Source organism: Etheostoma cragini, chromosome 6 (genome assembly GCF_013103735.1).
Source record: "Etheostoma cragini isolate CJK2018 chromosome 6, CSU_Ecrag_1.0, whole genome shotgun sequence".
Lineage (NCBI taxonomy): Eukaryota > Metazoa > Chordata > Actinopteri > Perciformes > Percidae > Etheostoma > Etheostoma cragini.
The window spans coordinates 379,658-392,209 of record NC_048412.1 but is presented as its reverse complement, the minus strand read 5'-3'; the positions used below and the strand labels follow the sequence as shown (position 1 = coordinate 392,209).

The following is a 12,552-nucleotide window of genomic DNA, read 5'->3' as shown; positions in this document are numbered from 1 at the left end:
TCCCAATGTAGGGCGGAAGTACTCCAGAGTTACGGAGTTGATGGTATTCCAGTACAGTGTGTACCAATACTTCTATACTGGGGACCAGGATGGGAAGTTATGGAACAGTCCAAGATCTTTTATACTGTATTACTCCACTTCCTTCCACTTCCTTCCAGCTCCAGTAGATCCATCAGTGAGCTGTTCACTCAACCACACAGCCTGTACAAAGAACTTTGAGAGGACTGGAATGTGCTGTATGTAACATGAATATGATTTGTGCTCAAACAGAAATACAGCTGTACGGTGCTAACTGACCTGACATCTTTAGGATGCAGGGGGGATTTATGGCAGGACCCTGCAGCTGGAGTCTGCTCTCCATCCCATGGTCTCAGTTGGAGTCATTCCTCTGTCTGTCTCCAGAGCCAACCAACAACATGAGCCTGGTATACGTTACATATTTCAGATGTTTTCTCCACATCCAGCCCTGAAACACGGAGTCTTAGTTACTGTCGGAGTCTGTTTCAGGTGTTAGCTGCGGGCTGCTAACATGACTGTGGTTGGTCCCGTTGGACACAGCAGTACGTAGACCGGATCAGGGATTGGAATATTTATTGTTTTTAATTGGACGTTCATTGTTCCTGAGCCTGTTTGTTCTCTGTCTCTGAATTCACTGCTTTATTAGTTATATTGTTTATGAGCAATTTCATTGTCTTATAGACTTTGTATATAGACCGTTATTAAAACAGAGCTGTAAAACTCTGTTTGTCATGAAGCTATTATGAGCATGTGAACCAGCCAGAGAGGGAGGACTGGTGACCAGACCGTAAAGGAACCGGTTAGCCTAGCTGCATCTCCACCTGTCTCTTAGTGTGGGAACTACACCCAGAATACTACTCCCTCCGAATACTCTGAAACTTCCATAAAGCTTTGAATGCATGTCATGTCTTGTACCAGTCCATTGTGGTGCTAATTTGGTTAATCATGTCCAATGTTTGGTAATTGTTTCTCCAATGGTTTAGTGTCTGTGTTTTTAAATGGGAAGGGGGTCAGATGATGTGGAAACAAACAATGTGGAGCTTAAAATGCCGAGATTATCCTCGAGAGAGGGAGAGGGACCCGCACACGGTTGCCCCGGCTACCGTTCATTCTTCACCCCCTGTTTGGATACTCTGGGCCATTTTAGAAATCTATCACAGGTCTGATGGACACACACACACACACACACACACACACACACACACACACACACACACACACACACACACACACACACACACACACACTTATTCCATTATTATATAATCAGCACACTTTTCTTTGATAAAAGAATTTTATTTATCTGATATTCAGCATGAAAATCAAAGTGTAGAAGATAAGAAAAAGATTACAATCCTAACATGTTACATGTTATTGAAACTTTTGATCTTTGACACGTTTGCACTAGTGTGGATGTCAGTTCTTTGTGTGTGGTGGTTCCTAACATCTCAGCAATCACATATTTCACCAATATTCCATCATTAGATCATTAGATGTCAGAAATATCTACAGTATGTACATGTGTTACATATGAGGGTGTGTAAGGCAAATATTTAAAAATATTATCTAGGTATTTGCCACAGTGTAGAACTATAACTGGGGAATCCTGTGCTCTGTGTAACATCCATCTCTTCCAGATAAGGTCTCAGAGCAGAGGGCAGCCTTTTCACAACAGCTTCTCTAAATAACTGTATATTAAAAACAGATTTTATGTACAACCTACTTGGAAAAGAGCAAGTTTTTAATCTACAGATAGAGCAGGTCTAGACCTCTCTATAATTTACAGATAGAGCAGGTCTAGACCTCTCTATAATTTACAGGTAGAGCAGGTCTAGACCTCTCTATAATTTACAGATAGAGCAGGTCTAGACCACTCTATAATCTACAGATAGAGCAGGTCTAGACCACTCTATAATTTACAGGTAGATCAGGTCTAGAACTCTCTATAATCTACAGATAGAGCAGGTCTAGACCTCTCTATAATTTACAGGTAGAGCAGGTCTAGACCTCTCTATAATTTACAGATAGAGCAGGTCTAGAACTCTCTATAATCTACAGATAGAGCAGGTCTAGACCTCTCTATAATTTACAGATAGAGCAGGTCTAGACCGCTTTAGTCACCTAGAATGTAAAGTACTGAGTTACATTTGCTCTAAATATTGACAATAACCAAACTACTATCTGCAGTGATATCAGGTTCAGAGCTTGGATGGGAAGTCTGACTTTAACACTGAGAGAAGATGTGCAGTGACCCAGTCACCTGTGATGACCTGATGCAGTGTTGCTGTGTCCAGCTGCTGGTGGAGATGTGGAGGTCTGTAGGGAGGAAGCAGCGTGGTCGTCCGGTCCCTGAGTGGAAAGGGTGCTGACAGTCTGCGGGCTCCTGTGAAGCCCTCCACCTTTCCTCTGCCTGCAGTAGACATACAGAGCTGTGAGGGGGACACAGCTGACTGACGACACCAGCAGCAGCCCGATGAACACTTGAGCAAAGACAGGATACTCCGTCTCCACTGACTTGCCCTGAGGACACAACAGGGACAGTTGTCACATGTCTTCAGGCATGTTGGCCGAATATCAACCACTCATCGGGTTCAGCTTGAATCTTCTGGAATCCCAAGTCATGTGTTGGTGCCAGTGATGTAAACGGCCCCTGCTCCTGCATTTCTAAACACTATCATAACTAAGCAGTGTATCAAACATTCATCCTCAAAGCAGTGTTCTAGTGAGAGTAAAACTTCTTCTGCTTCTGGTTCCTACTTAAACATTTGGTGTCATCATATCATGTTCCTAGAGAAGGTTAAAAAGACAACATTAGCATTATACTTTGTATCCAAGCTAATATGGTCCTGCTTGGACTGCTTAAACTGCAACCTAAACACATCGTGGTCCTAAACCTGGGGGGACCCAGCCAAAGACCCCGTTTGCGAGGGTACCCTGTATAATCTTCACCAGTATATTTTTCATTACCAAGTGGCCTTATGGCGTCCCTTTATCTGGAATAACATTAGTTTGGATGATGTGAGAACATGGGGCAGAAGCTGTAAGCGGGGGTCTCCCTCTTAGAGGTGAGTTGGCAGGCCTTGGTATGGTATGACATGGATGGAGACGAAGACTTGGACATCAGGGCCCAGTTGAAAGCCTTTACAAGCACAGACAGGGTTCAAAATTAACTTTTTTTGTCCACCAGCTAAATGTTTTTAATCCGCCAGTCAATAGACTTTGGCTGGGGGGGGGGGGGGGAATAAAGCCCGTCTAATGGCCACTGAGATATCTGATTCACCCCACCTAGCACAGTTTCAGGAGCAGGGCCACAGCTCAAACACGTCTCTTTTGGTATTCCTATAAATACCCACTCAACCCTCTCTTCTAATTTGCTGTTGCATTCTGCACCCCTCCCTTCCCTCCTTTTTCTGTTCCTCTCTTGTAAGGGGGTCCATTGTACCCGGGTGCTAAGGCAGATTCCCTACCGAAGCCTCTCCACTACGCAGTCAATGTCAACAACTACAAGCGACTTTACGTCTTGCATTTCAATCATCTTTCATTAGGAAATTATTCAAAACATATCTTGTTGATGGCGTGGTCCTTGCTAGTGAACCCGGATTTGGCCCCCGTGCACCCGTTTGCACCAGCCTGAGTGTATAAGACCTCCTAAATGGAGAAGAAGAAAGCCACAGCTCACCAGCTCTTTGTTCCATGCTTGGTAGGTGGGCGTCCCTCCCTGGATGTAGTTGACAATGTAGACGATGAAGAGGGTGATGAGGAGAAGAGGACTGACCCCGGCCCACATGATCTTCCAGTACCAGTTGGGACGATAACCCAGCATGTCTTCTATGTCTTTTTCAAACCTAAAATGAGTGGATTAGGTTGTATTGACCATTTCTTATGTATTTGGATTATATTGCGCTTCCCACATGTGCCACCACGACCTGGGCCTGAGCAAAGCTGAACTGGGGCCGGGCCCACACACACGTGCACCAACCTTCTGATCCCGTAGATGTAGCTGACAGAAATGACCTCGATGAGGACGATGAACAGCAGGGAGAAATTGGCTCCGTAGTCGTTGAACATGGTGAACCAGTAATTCCCTGAGGTGGTGGTGAAGCCCAGGCCGAGCAGCAGACAGAACACACACACTAAGCCTGCAAGAACACACACAAACACACACACACACTCATTCATTAGCAATCAATAGGCTTTAACATCCACTGCATTGCACACACACTCGATTGCAGCAAACGTGTCTATGAAATGATGTGGGAGCAAGGGGGTCATTTCCAATTTAATTTTCACATTCTTTTTTTCATCACGTCTTTTCATTTTCTGTTCCATTGTGCTCTCACTCTGCCTCCACCACAGTCCAGACAGAAATGTAGCTTGTTGAAATGACTGTGCTCCGGCTGTATGATGTAGACTTGTTTTCTGCTTCCTTTAAACCAGTGCTGGTTTAACTGGGAGTTTAGCAGCCTATTCTGTGGAGGGACAGGTCTCCTGCTCGTCTTTACTGCCGCGGGTAAAGAGCACTCTGCATCAGCGTGAACAGCGCCAGCGGTGGAGGGTAACTAACGTAACATCAACATAGTATTTACTCAAGTTCTGTACTTGGTTACAGGTGTGAGGTAGGTGCACCATTTATTATCTGCTCCTTTCTACTTGTACTCCTCTACATCTGAGAAGGAGATAATGATGATGTGTTATAAGTCATTAAAATGATAAACATCATTAGCCTATAATACAATCATATTCTATAGATTACTCTTAGTATTTGTATTACTTACTATTAGAATGAGGACTCTCCCTTTTGATACGTGAAGTTTATTTTGATATTTACTTACAGTAATTAGTGGTATTAGGATACTATTTTACACCACTGAACAGAACCCATATACCATTCTGTCATTGGGACTGTATAATCCAGCAGCAGCAGCGTGTCCCTGGACATGGCCCGGGTCTCACCGTTGAGCAGCTCGTTGCTCATGTTGGACACCAGCTTGAAGTCCCGCAGCGGGGTGATGATGGCTGTGACGTTGCCCAGCATGCTGCCCATTCCCAACAGCAGGAGCATGAAGAAGTAGAGCACCGACCACAGCTGGGGCACCGGCATGTTCTTTATGGCCTCGCTGTACACGATGAAGGCCAGCCCTGTCCCCTCCACCGCCTGGCACAGACCACAGAGAGGCAAACTGCTCATGACCAGAGTGGACTGGGCTTTGGGCTCTGACCCACTTTGGCTTCAGAGAACAGATACAGGTTTAACAGGTAATTGGTAAATGTATTAAACACATTTATTCTGTTGTACCTCTCCGTCTTCAAATCCCTAAAAACTAAACTAAAAGCTTTTACTAAAAGATCAGCAGAGGTACTGAATTTTCTCCAAGAAACAGGTTGCATTTTATAATTATTTACTATTGTGTTAATTTATTTTTTAATGTTTTGTTTCTCCCAAAACCCATGTGAAGCAGTTGTAGTCTCATTCTATGAATATCTGTATATATTAAGCTGTAAGGATGTGGACCATACAGTGTCTAGTTCTCTTTCCAGGTTACAGTCTTCCAGTTTGTTGGTGAGTTCAGCAAACTGCTCTGGGTACGTTGTGTTCAGCTCGTCAATCCAGCCGGAGAGACTGTCCACGGTGATGCTGTCCTCTGCCAGACTGAAGGTGTTCAGCAGCAGTAAGCGTGTCCTGGAAGCGGGAAGAACAGGAACGTTACATGAGGACTACACTGTCCTAACCCAGATAATTAAGCACAGTATGGTTCCGCATCACATCAACCCTACAAATGATGCCTGCATATCATCCTCGGCTAGTAGTGCACATTTGGAAGTAAACATTACATTAGTGAGTGAGCAAGGCAGAGAGCAAGTGACCCTGCCCGGAGGGAGCTCGGGCCCAACTCTGGAGCCAGGCCCAGGCGGAGGGCTCGTCAGCGAGCACCTGGTCTTCCGCTCTCCGTTTTCCACGGAGCCTGAAGAAGCTATATGGCACCCTTCTCTCCATCCCATGGGCCCACCACCTGTTGGAGGAACCGTTGGGCTCGGGTGCAGGTCAGGGGCCTTGACGGACCAAACCTGGTCAACAGAGGCTGGCTCTGGGTATAAAGTATATTTGTTGATCTCTTTCATTATATCAATCGCCTCTCTTTTTACTCCCATAACACCCTAGCAATCCTCTTTTTGTAAAGACACCTTCTGCCATAATTTCCATCTGACACCGACCTGCAGCTAGTCATGACATTAATAATAATGCAGAAACAAGGTCTAAGGGAAGTCCATTGTGGTAAGAGAGGTCTGTACTTCTGTACATTCATCGGTTTCAGATTGAATTTTCTAGAATCGTGTTTTTAGTCAGTCATGTTTTGGTGCCAGTGATGTAAATCCTGCTCCTGCATTTCTAAATATTATCATATGTTAAAAGTATATCAAACATCTGCAAAGCCACTGCAGTGAAGACCACCTGTTAGTGAAGATACACAAACACACACACAAACACACCTCTCCAGGCAGTTCTCGTAGTTGACAGTGGCCTTGAACCCATAGATAGCAAAGGTGACGATGCTTGCGAAGATGGAGGTTCCACTGTTGATGAGGGAAACAACGATGGCCTGGCGCTCAAAGTTGTTGTTGTACTGGTTGTAGCTGGCAAACGCTATGAGGGTCCCGAAACCCAGACCCAGAGAGAAAAAGATCTGAGTGGCTGCATTGATCCATGTGGTAGGGTTGGCAAGCTGTTCCATCTGGAAGCAGACAAATGCAGGCACACACACACACACACACACACACACACACACACACACACAGCCTCTTGGTTGTAATGCAGAGCATCCATATGTGTCTGTAAGCCTATTGTCCCAATTCCAACCCAACCTTACCTTGGGTGTGAACATGTATACGACACCATTGATGGCACCGTGAAGAGTGACGCCCCGGATCAGGTAGACCAAGAGCACTACGTATGGAAATGTGGATGTGAAGTACACCACCTACGGATGGAGCCAAACACAAAGTTTGGGTCAGAGTGGTCTCGCCATGCTAGACCTAGCTCCAGAGCTGCAGAGGAGGATCTGGCTAGTCCACACAGCATTCCTGGATGGGAGAACAACGTGCTCTGCTTTGTTGGCATTTCTTTAAGCCAATCACAATCGTCGGGGGCGGGGCCAAGGTGCCTCTGCTAAATAGCCTCAGGAAGGAAGTTGTTTTGGTGGGACATGTGTACGTTCAGAAGTTTTAGTTGTCCAAAATAAACGGCAAGATTTGAGTTTTATATGAAGAATATATGCATGGTTTTCAATAATAATGAATAAGTTGACCATGATTATTAACTTTGTTTCGATTTATTCCTGTTTAACATTAGAAAGGGTATTTTTTAAGTCTCCCTGTGATTGGCAGACTAGGCCCCACATGTGCACAGGGGAATACCTGTGCTCCCATTATCTGCCCTTTGAGGGACTGGAGCTCTCTCACCTTTCCAGTTGACTTTACTCCTCGGACAATGAACATGTAGGTGATCCCCCAGGCGAGCAGGAGGCACAGCGCCTGGCCTGTATGAATGCCTCCGTTCTCTTCAATGGAAGAAGAGATGTCCAGTGTTTGCCTGTAGAAGAAGTACTGGGTCGATGTGGCCGTTTCACACTCCTCTATGAATCCGGTCCTGTTGGAGTTGATGGGGCAGTCGGCCCAGGGCAGCACTGACTGCCGTGGGAGTGAAAGCACAACAGTTGAGGCGTGTTGCCTTAGAGTCCAAACAACATCCAACATTTTGTATACACACTGTATCGTATCGGCTACTGAAAACGACAACAGTTTGTTAATTAGCAGCTCACTTGAAATGAATGAAAGAGGTACCAGAAACTCCAGGCATTGATGACGTTGTAATAGAGACACAGATACACAGATGTCACCACACTAGCAAGACCTAAAACGAGAGGATTATACATTCAAATCAAGGGACAATGTGTTTCCCATTTGGCATATTCAACAACCACCCATTAACCCATACTACTTTAAGGTCAGTTTGTCAATGTGGAGTCAAAGCTCTGGAATGTAGAAACCACGTCCCGTGAGCTGGGCCTAACCCCCAGATTCCACCCGATGCGGAACGTCTGTGGATCCGCTCCGGCACGGCGGCGGAGTCATTCGGTCTCCAGTGAAGTCAACGTGTGGATTCCCACTGACTGCTGATTGGCTGCGTCCCCAGAGTCACCAGAGTTTTGGTTTGCTCGGCAGCGTTCAAAGCAACACATCTCGCAAACGTCTTCTAAATTTACGACTATTGACCTTTTTGCATCAAGACGTAATGTCTCAAGAGAGAATGACAATGCATCTAAGAATGGATTGCTGGTTTGTTGAGTGCTATGAAAGGTGTCCATAATTAATAAAATGTATCATTATTCTTATTCTTATTACCTTCATCAGTTAGTTTAACCAGCACTTACCGACTCCCCCGAGATAAGGGCTGATGGCGGTCCACGCTCCGATGCTGCCAAGCCTCATCTTCTGACCAATGGCCAGCTCCAAGTAGAATAAGGGGATTCCCTCCAGTATTAGCATTATGAAATATGGAATCAAGAACCCCCCTGATGGTGGAAACACAGTGAAGTATTACAAATTACAAACAAGACCCTTCACATGACCGTTGCTGAGATTTTATTAAGAGGCAATATGGAGCAGAGAACGTGTACCCGCAGGTTTTACTCAAAATATGAATTCATATAGCACAGACTTTACTGAAAGATAATAATTGTGGCGTATGTTTTGTGATTACTGTCCATTTTGGACATTTCCCCCTCAACGTCCAGCGGTGAAGTCTACCTGCGGTTTATAAGCATAAAGTGAAATTTGAAGTCCTGCAGCATTAAAGACATGTTTATTAATTTTTGTTAGTAACATTTTAAAATGATAATTTTGTAGGCATTAAACAGTATCTCCCGTGAATCTGCACCTACGGTACAGTATCAAAGCTTCATGAAGAACTAAGTTGCTAAATGTCATATTTTGTGTTGATCACTTGCAGTTTGTGAGCCCAAAATAGATTTTGACTACATTTTGTGGAGTTGGTGAACCAATAAATTGACGTAGTCTCTATCCAACCTCGAGAGCTGGACGTTGGGCAGGAATTAGAGTGAAAGTGGGCTCCTTGTTCCTGGAGCTGTGTCTAGGACCAACACAGACAGAACTGACTGTCTGGAGTTGGCACCTTCAAGGCTGAAAGCACTTAATTGGATGTCGCTTTGGATAAAAGCGCCAGCTAAATGACATGTAATGGAATGTAAAAATCTTCCATGTAAACACACATGCTCAGGACTCTTAAAAGACTGAAATGGACTGAAGTACAGCAGTACTGCAGTACATGTACTTGTTACATTCAATGAAGACCTGTTTGAAATTATTGAAGACCCAAATGTGCTACTTTTAAGACCTAAAAGTTTGTTTTTGAAATGTTAGACTTTCTAATCCTCCCCCCCCACCCCCATCTACGTCCTTGTGTTGAATCGTACTCAGCTAGTCTCTGATGACGTCACGGAGCTGCAGCAGCAGTTAGGTGTAAAGTCTGTAGATAAGCTACTAAATGTCTGCTGATCCTGGCTGACTAACAATGACTCATTCACTCCAGTTCATGGACATTACTCCAGAAACAGCCCACCTGCCTTCTCCCATTACAGCCAAACAGTCAATAAACCTGTGGAGGAAAAGGAGCCCCTGCACCAGAACCCCCCTGTGCAGCCTCAGGTCTGGAGCCCGGATAAGTCATTCACCTCCGCCGTGCATTTGACACAGGTATGGAAACCGCCACACGTTCCCCAGCCCGACTGCATACGACACACACGCCAGCACGAACTGTAGGGGGTTGTCCCAGCTGGGTCGGGCTTCTTTATCCATGTCCGGGTCCACGTCCAGTCAACGTCCCCAGGCTCGTTATCCGATCCGCACCCTCTGAACAACAAGTGGGTCCCTCCGACGCTCTTTATAAGCTCACTGTGAGAGTTATGCGGACACTCGGAGGAGGAGGAGGAGGAGGAGGAGGAGGAGGGCTTTCTCACAGGAGAAGTCTCAGTCTGTTATTATATAACTAGGTTTTGACTTGAATTTATGTGTAATCCTTGACTAAAACTATGTTTGTATTCAACATGTCTTTGACTTAAGAGAATGAATTTGATTTTTAAAACATTTAACTTAGTTTGGGGAGTTATATTATGGGATGGACTCAGTGATGAGGTGGAATTGTGCAACAGTTGTGTGTGGATTTGTTTCTTCTGTGTTATTGCTGATGGGACAGGCTGAGGCTTTCCCCTTCCTCTTACCTGGGCCCCTCAGTGCACACCAGCACACCTGGGGCTCATCCCCCTCGATCCAGAGGCCGTTGTAAGGTACCGACGGGCCCAAAGGGCTGCAGCCTCTGCCGTTAAAGAGGCAAAGCTGGGAGAAGTTCAGAGAAGACATGGAGAAGACATGGAGGAGACATAGAGAAGACATGGAGAAGACATGGACAAGACATGGAGAAGACATGGAGGAGACATAGAGAAGACCTGGAGAAGACATGGAGAAGACCTGGACAAGACATGGAGAAGACATGGAGGAGACATAGAGAAGACCTGGAGAAGACTTGGAGAAGACCTGCAGAAGACATGGAGAAGACATGTTCTTGGTTCTGAGGTTCCGGGTGGTTTCATGGTTTTTTTAAGACAGCCTTGGGTTCATCTTCTTGTGTGAGTTAACTCGTTTTGAACGGACTGCTGTAGACGTGCAGGCTCTACTGTTTCTGCCAATAGCATGATCATGCTGTATTTATAATAAACTACACTACTGATTAAAAATGTCTCAGCCAGTTTACTTCTCTGAGTGGTAGGCTTTGTCCCACATTGTGGGGTCTACAGTCAAACTAACCCAGCTGAATGATTAGCCAAAATTCTGTATATTAACCCAACAGTTGCCAGGCAACTCTTGTTTACAGCAAACCTAAAGCTAACTAGAAAAGGAATTTTTCCTAAACACATAACAATGATGTAGTTATGTACTGCCATGCTGTGGAACCTGGAGAGTGCCACTGGAATAATGATACACTTTATAGTATAATGTTTAATATAATATCTTTTAAAGTTAATCTATACAAAAGCAACCCTGGATCAACTTGTACTGTTGATGTTAACAGCTGACTGTTTCAGAATCATCAACCTTTGGAAAGAGACTGAAGTCTCGCATTGCCAGACCTTCCTCCACAGCGCTCCATTCCACCAGGGCTCTGTCCAGCGCTTAGAACCCGCCCAAGACGATTGTGATTGGTTAAAGAGAGCACATTGTTCTCCCATCCAGGAATGTAGAGCTAGTCAGGGTGGGAAGGATCCTCACCTCTCCAGCTTCTCGGTCTAGCTCAATGTGACACGTTAAAGAATTAGAAGTTGTGGGCTGGGGTACACAGGTGGTGTTTCAGGAGTTTTTATAATATGTCCAGGAATGTAGCATTTGGATACCTGCAGGGAGGGTGTTCTGGGGAGATGGAACGTCTCTCCAGCTGCTTCTTCTTCTTTAGTAAGAAACTTCATACAACATCTGAGTCTTTTTTCATGAATGCTCAAGCCCGATTTTATACATCTTCGAGTCCAAGTACAAGTCATCAGTCCGCGAGTCCAAGTTAAGTCAAGAGTCCAGAGAATAAAGTCCAGGACTCGAGTAATCCAGCACTGGTTGAGTCTATTTAAGGGAGTTTGGCTCTTTCTCAGGCTTTAAGCTGAATTTTCAAAAGAGCCTTTAATTCCCGTTTGTTTGGCACAATCTGGTTTTAAATATCTAGGCATTACCGTTACCCACACCTTGACTTCTCTTTTTAAAACTAATTTCTCCCCTTTCATTACTAAGATGAACAGGGCACCGTGGGACATGGAGCAGGACCACTGCAACATTCAGTGGTTATTGGCAAACTGAAGACACACAAGGGTTTGGAGTGCTTTGCCAGCTGTCTGTCTGTCTGTCTGTTTTTTTAGTACCAGGCTGGAAACATATTTAGTTCTGCTGTAAAGTTGGGCATTGACTCCCTCTTGGATCCAGCCTCAAGTTCCAAATCTATGAACTGCAGCTTTTAATTTTTCATTGCTCATTGGAGGTTGCTGCTTTGTTGTGAACCTGAAAAACCTTCAATACCAGTAACAAGGCCAGAGTCGTGGTCTTTAAGGTGGGTTCCGTCCTAGTGGAGTTGGCCTCTCTCCAAAATTGCTGTTGAAATAACAATGTAGGCTCCAGTGCTGCTACATCAGTGTTATAGTGTTTGGCCTATGATTGGGCCCCCCCGCCACAATAAGTGTCAGAAACAGGAAACCATGTGCCACACATCTCAGATTGACAGAAGACAGAGAGATCAAACAGGACACCATACATGGACTTACCAGCAGTCCAGCATCCACACTTACCGATTAAGAAGACATTTGTGGTCGAATAGCAGCTGGTTTGAAATAAGGAGAGAACAACGTTTGATTGCAAAGAGCACACACAGATCAATAGAGCCAACGACATTTTTAAACAGAGAGGTAGGTCACACAGAGGTCACCA

The 12,552-nt window shown here is 45.0% G+C and overlaps 1 protein-coding gene across 1 annotated transcript; it reads right to left on the bottom strand.

The window, feature by feature from the left end:
* Positions 1–2,216: 2,216 nt before the first annotated feature.
* On the bottom strand, positions 2,217–10,014 carry LOC117946633 (sodium- and chloride-dependent transporter XTRP3-like). Its single transcript, XM_034874913.1, has 11 exons — positions 9,768–10,014; positions 8,448–8,588; positions 7,836–7,927; positions 7,477–7,704; positions 6,885–6,995; positions 6,508–6,749; positions 5,536–5,698; positions 4,972–5,173; positions 3,998–4,157; positions 3,698–3,863; positions 2,217–2,538 (listed from the first exon to the last, which is right to left on the bottom strand). Exons 1-11 carry the CDS (start codon positions 9,889–9,891, stop codon positions 2,275–2,277), a joined length of 1,893 nt encoding a protein of 630 aa, XP_034730804.1. The 5' UTR covers positions 9,892–10,014; the 3' UTR covers positions 2,217–2,274.
* Positions 10,015–12,552: the final 2,538 nt, after the last annotated feature.

What these genes read in the sequence shown, in the direction of transcription:
- LOC117946633 (XM_034874913.1), bottom strand. Translation starts at nt 9,891, where the DNA reads ATGGATAAAGAAGCCCGACCCAGCTGGGACAACCCCCTACAGTTCGTG. An exon ending in ACCTCTTTCATTCATTTCAA is followed by an intron (nt 7,705 to 7,835) that starts GTGAGCTGCTAA and finishes CTCCCACGGCAG; the next exon opens with TCAGTGCTGCCCTGGGCCGA. An exon ending in GAGCAACGAGCTGCTCAACG is followed by an intron (nt 4,158 to 4,971) that starts GTGAGACCCGGG and finishes GTGTTCTTGCAG; the next exon opens with GCTTAGTGTGTGTGTTCTGT.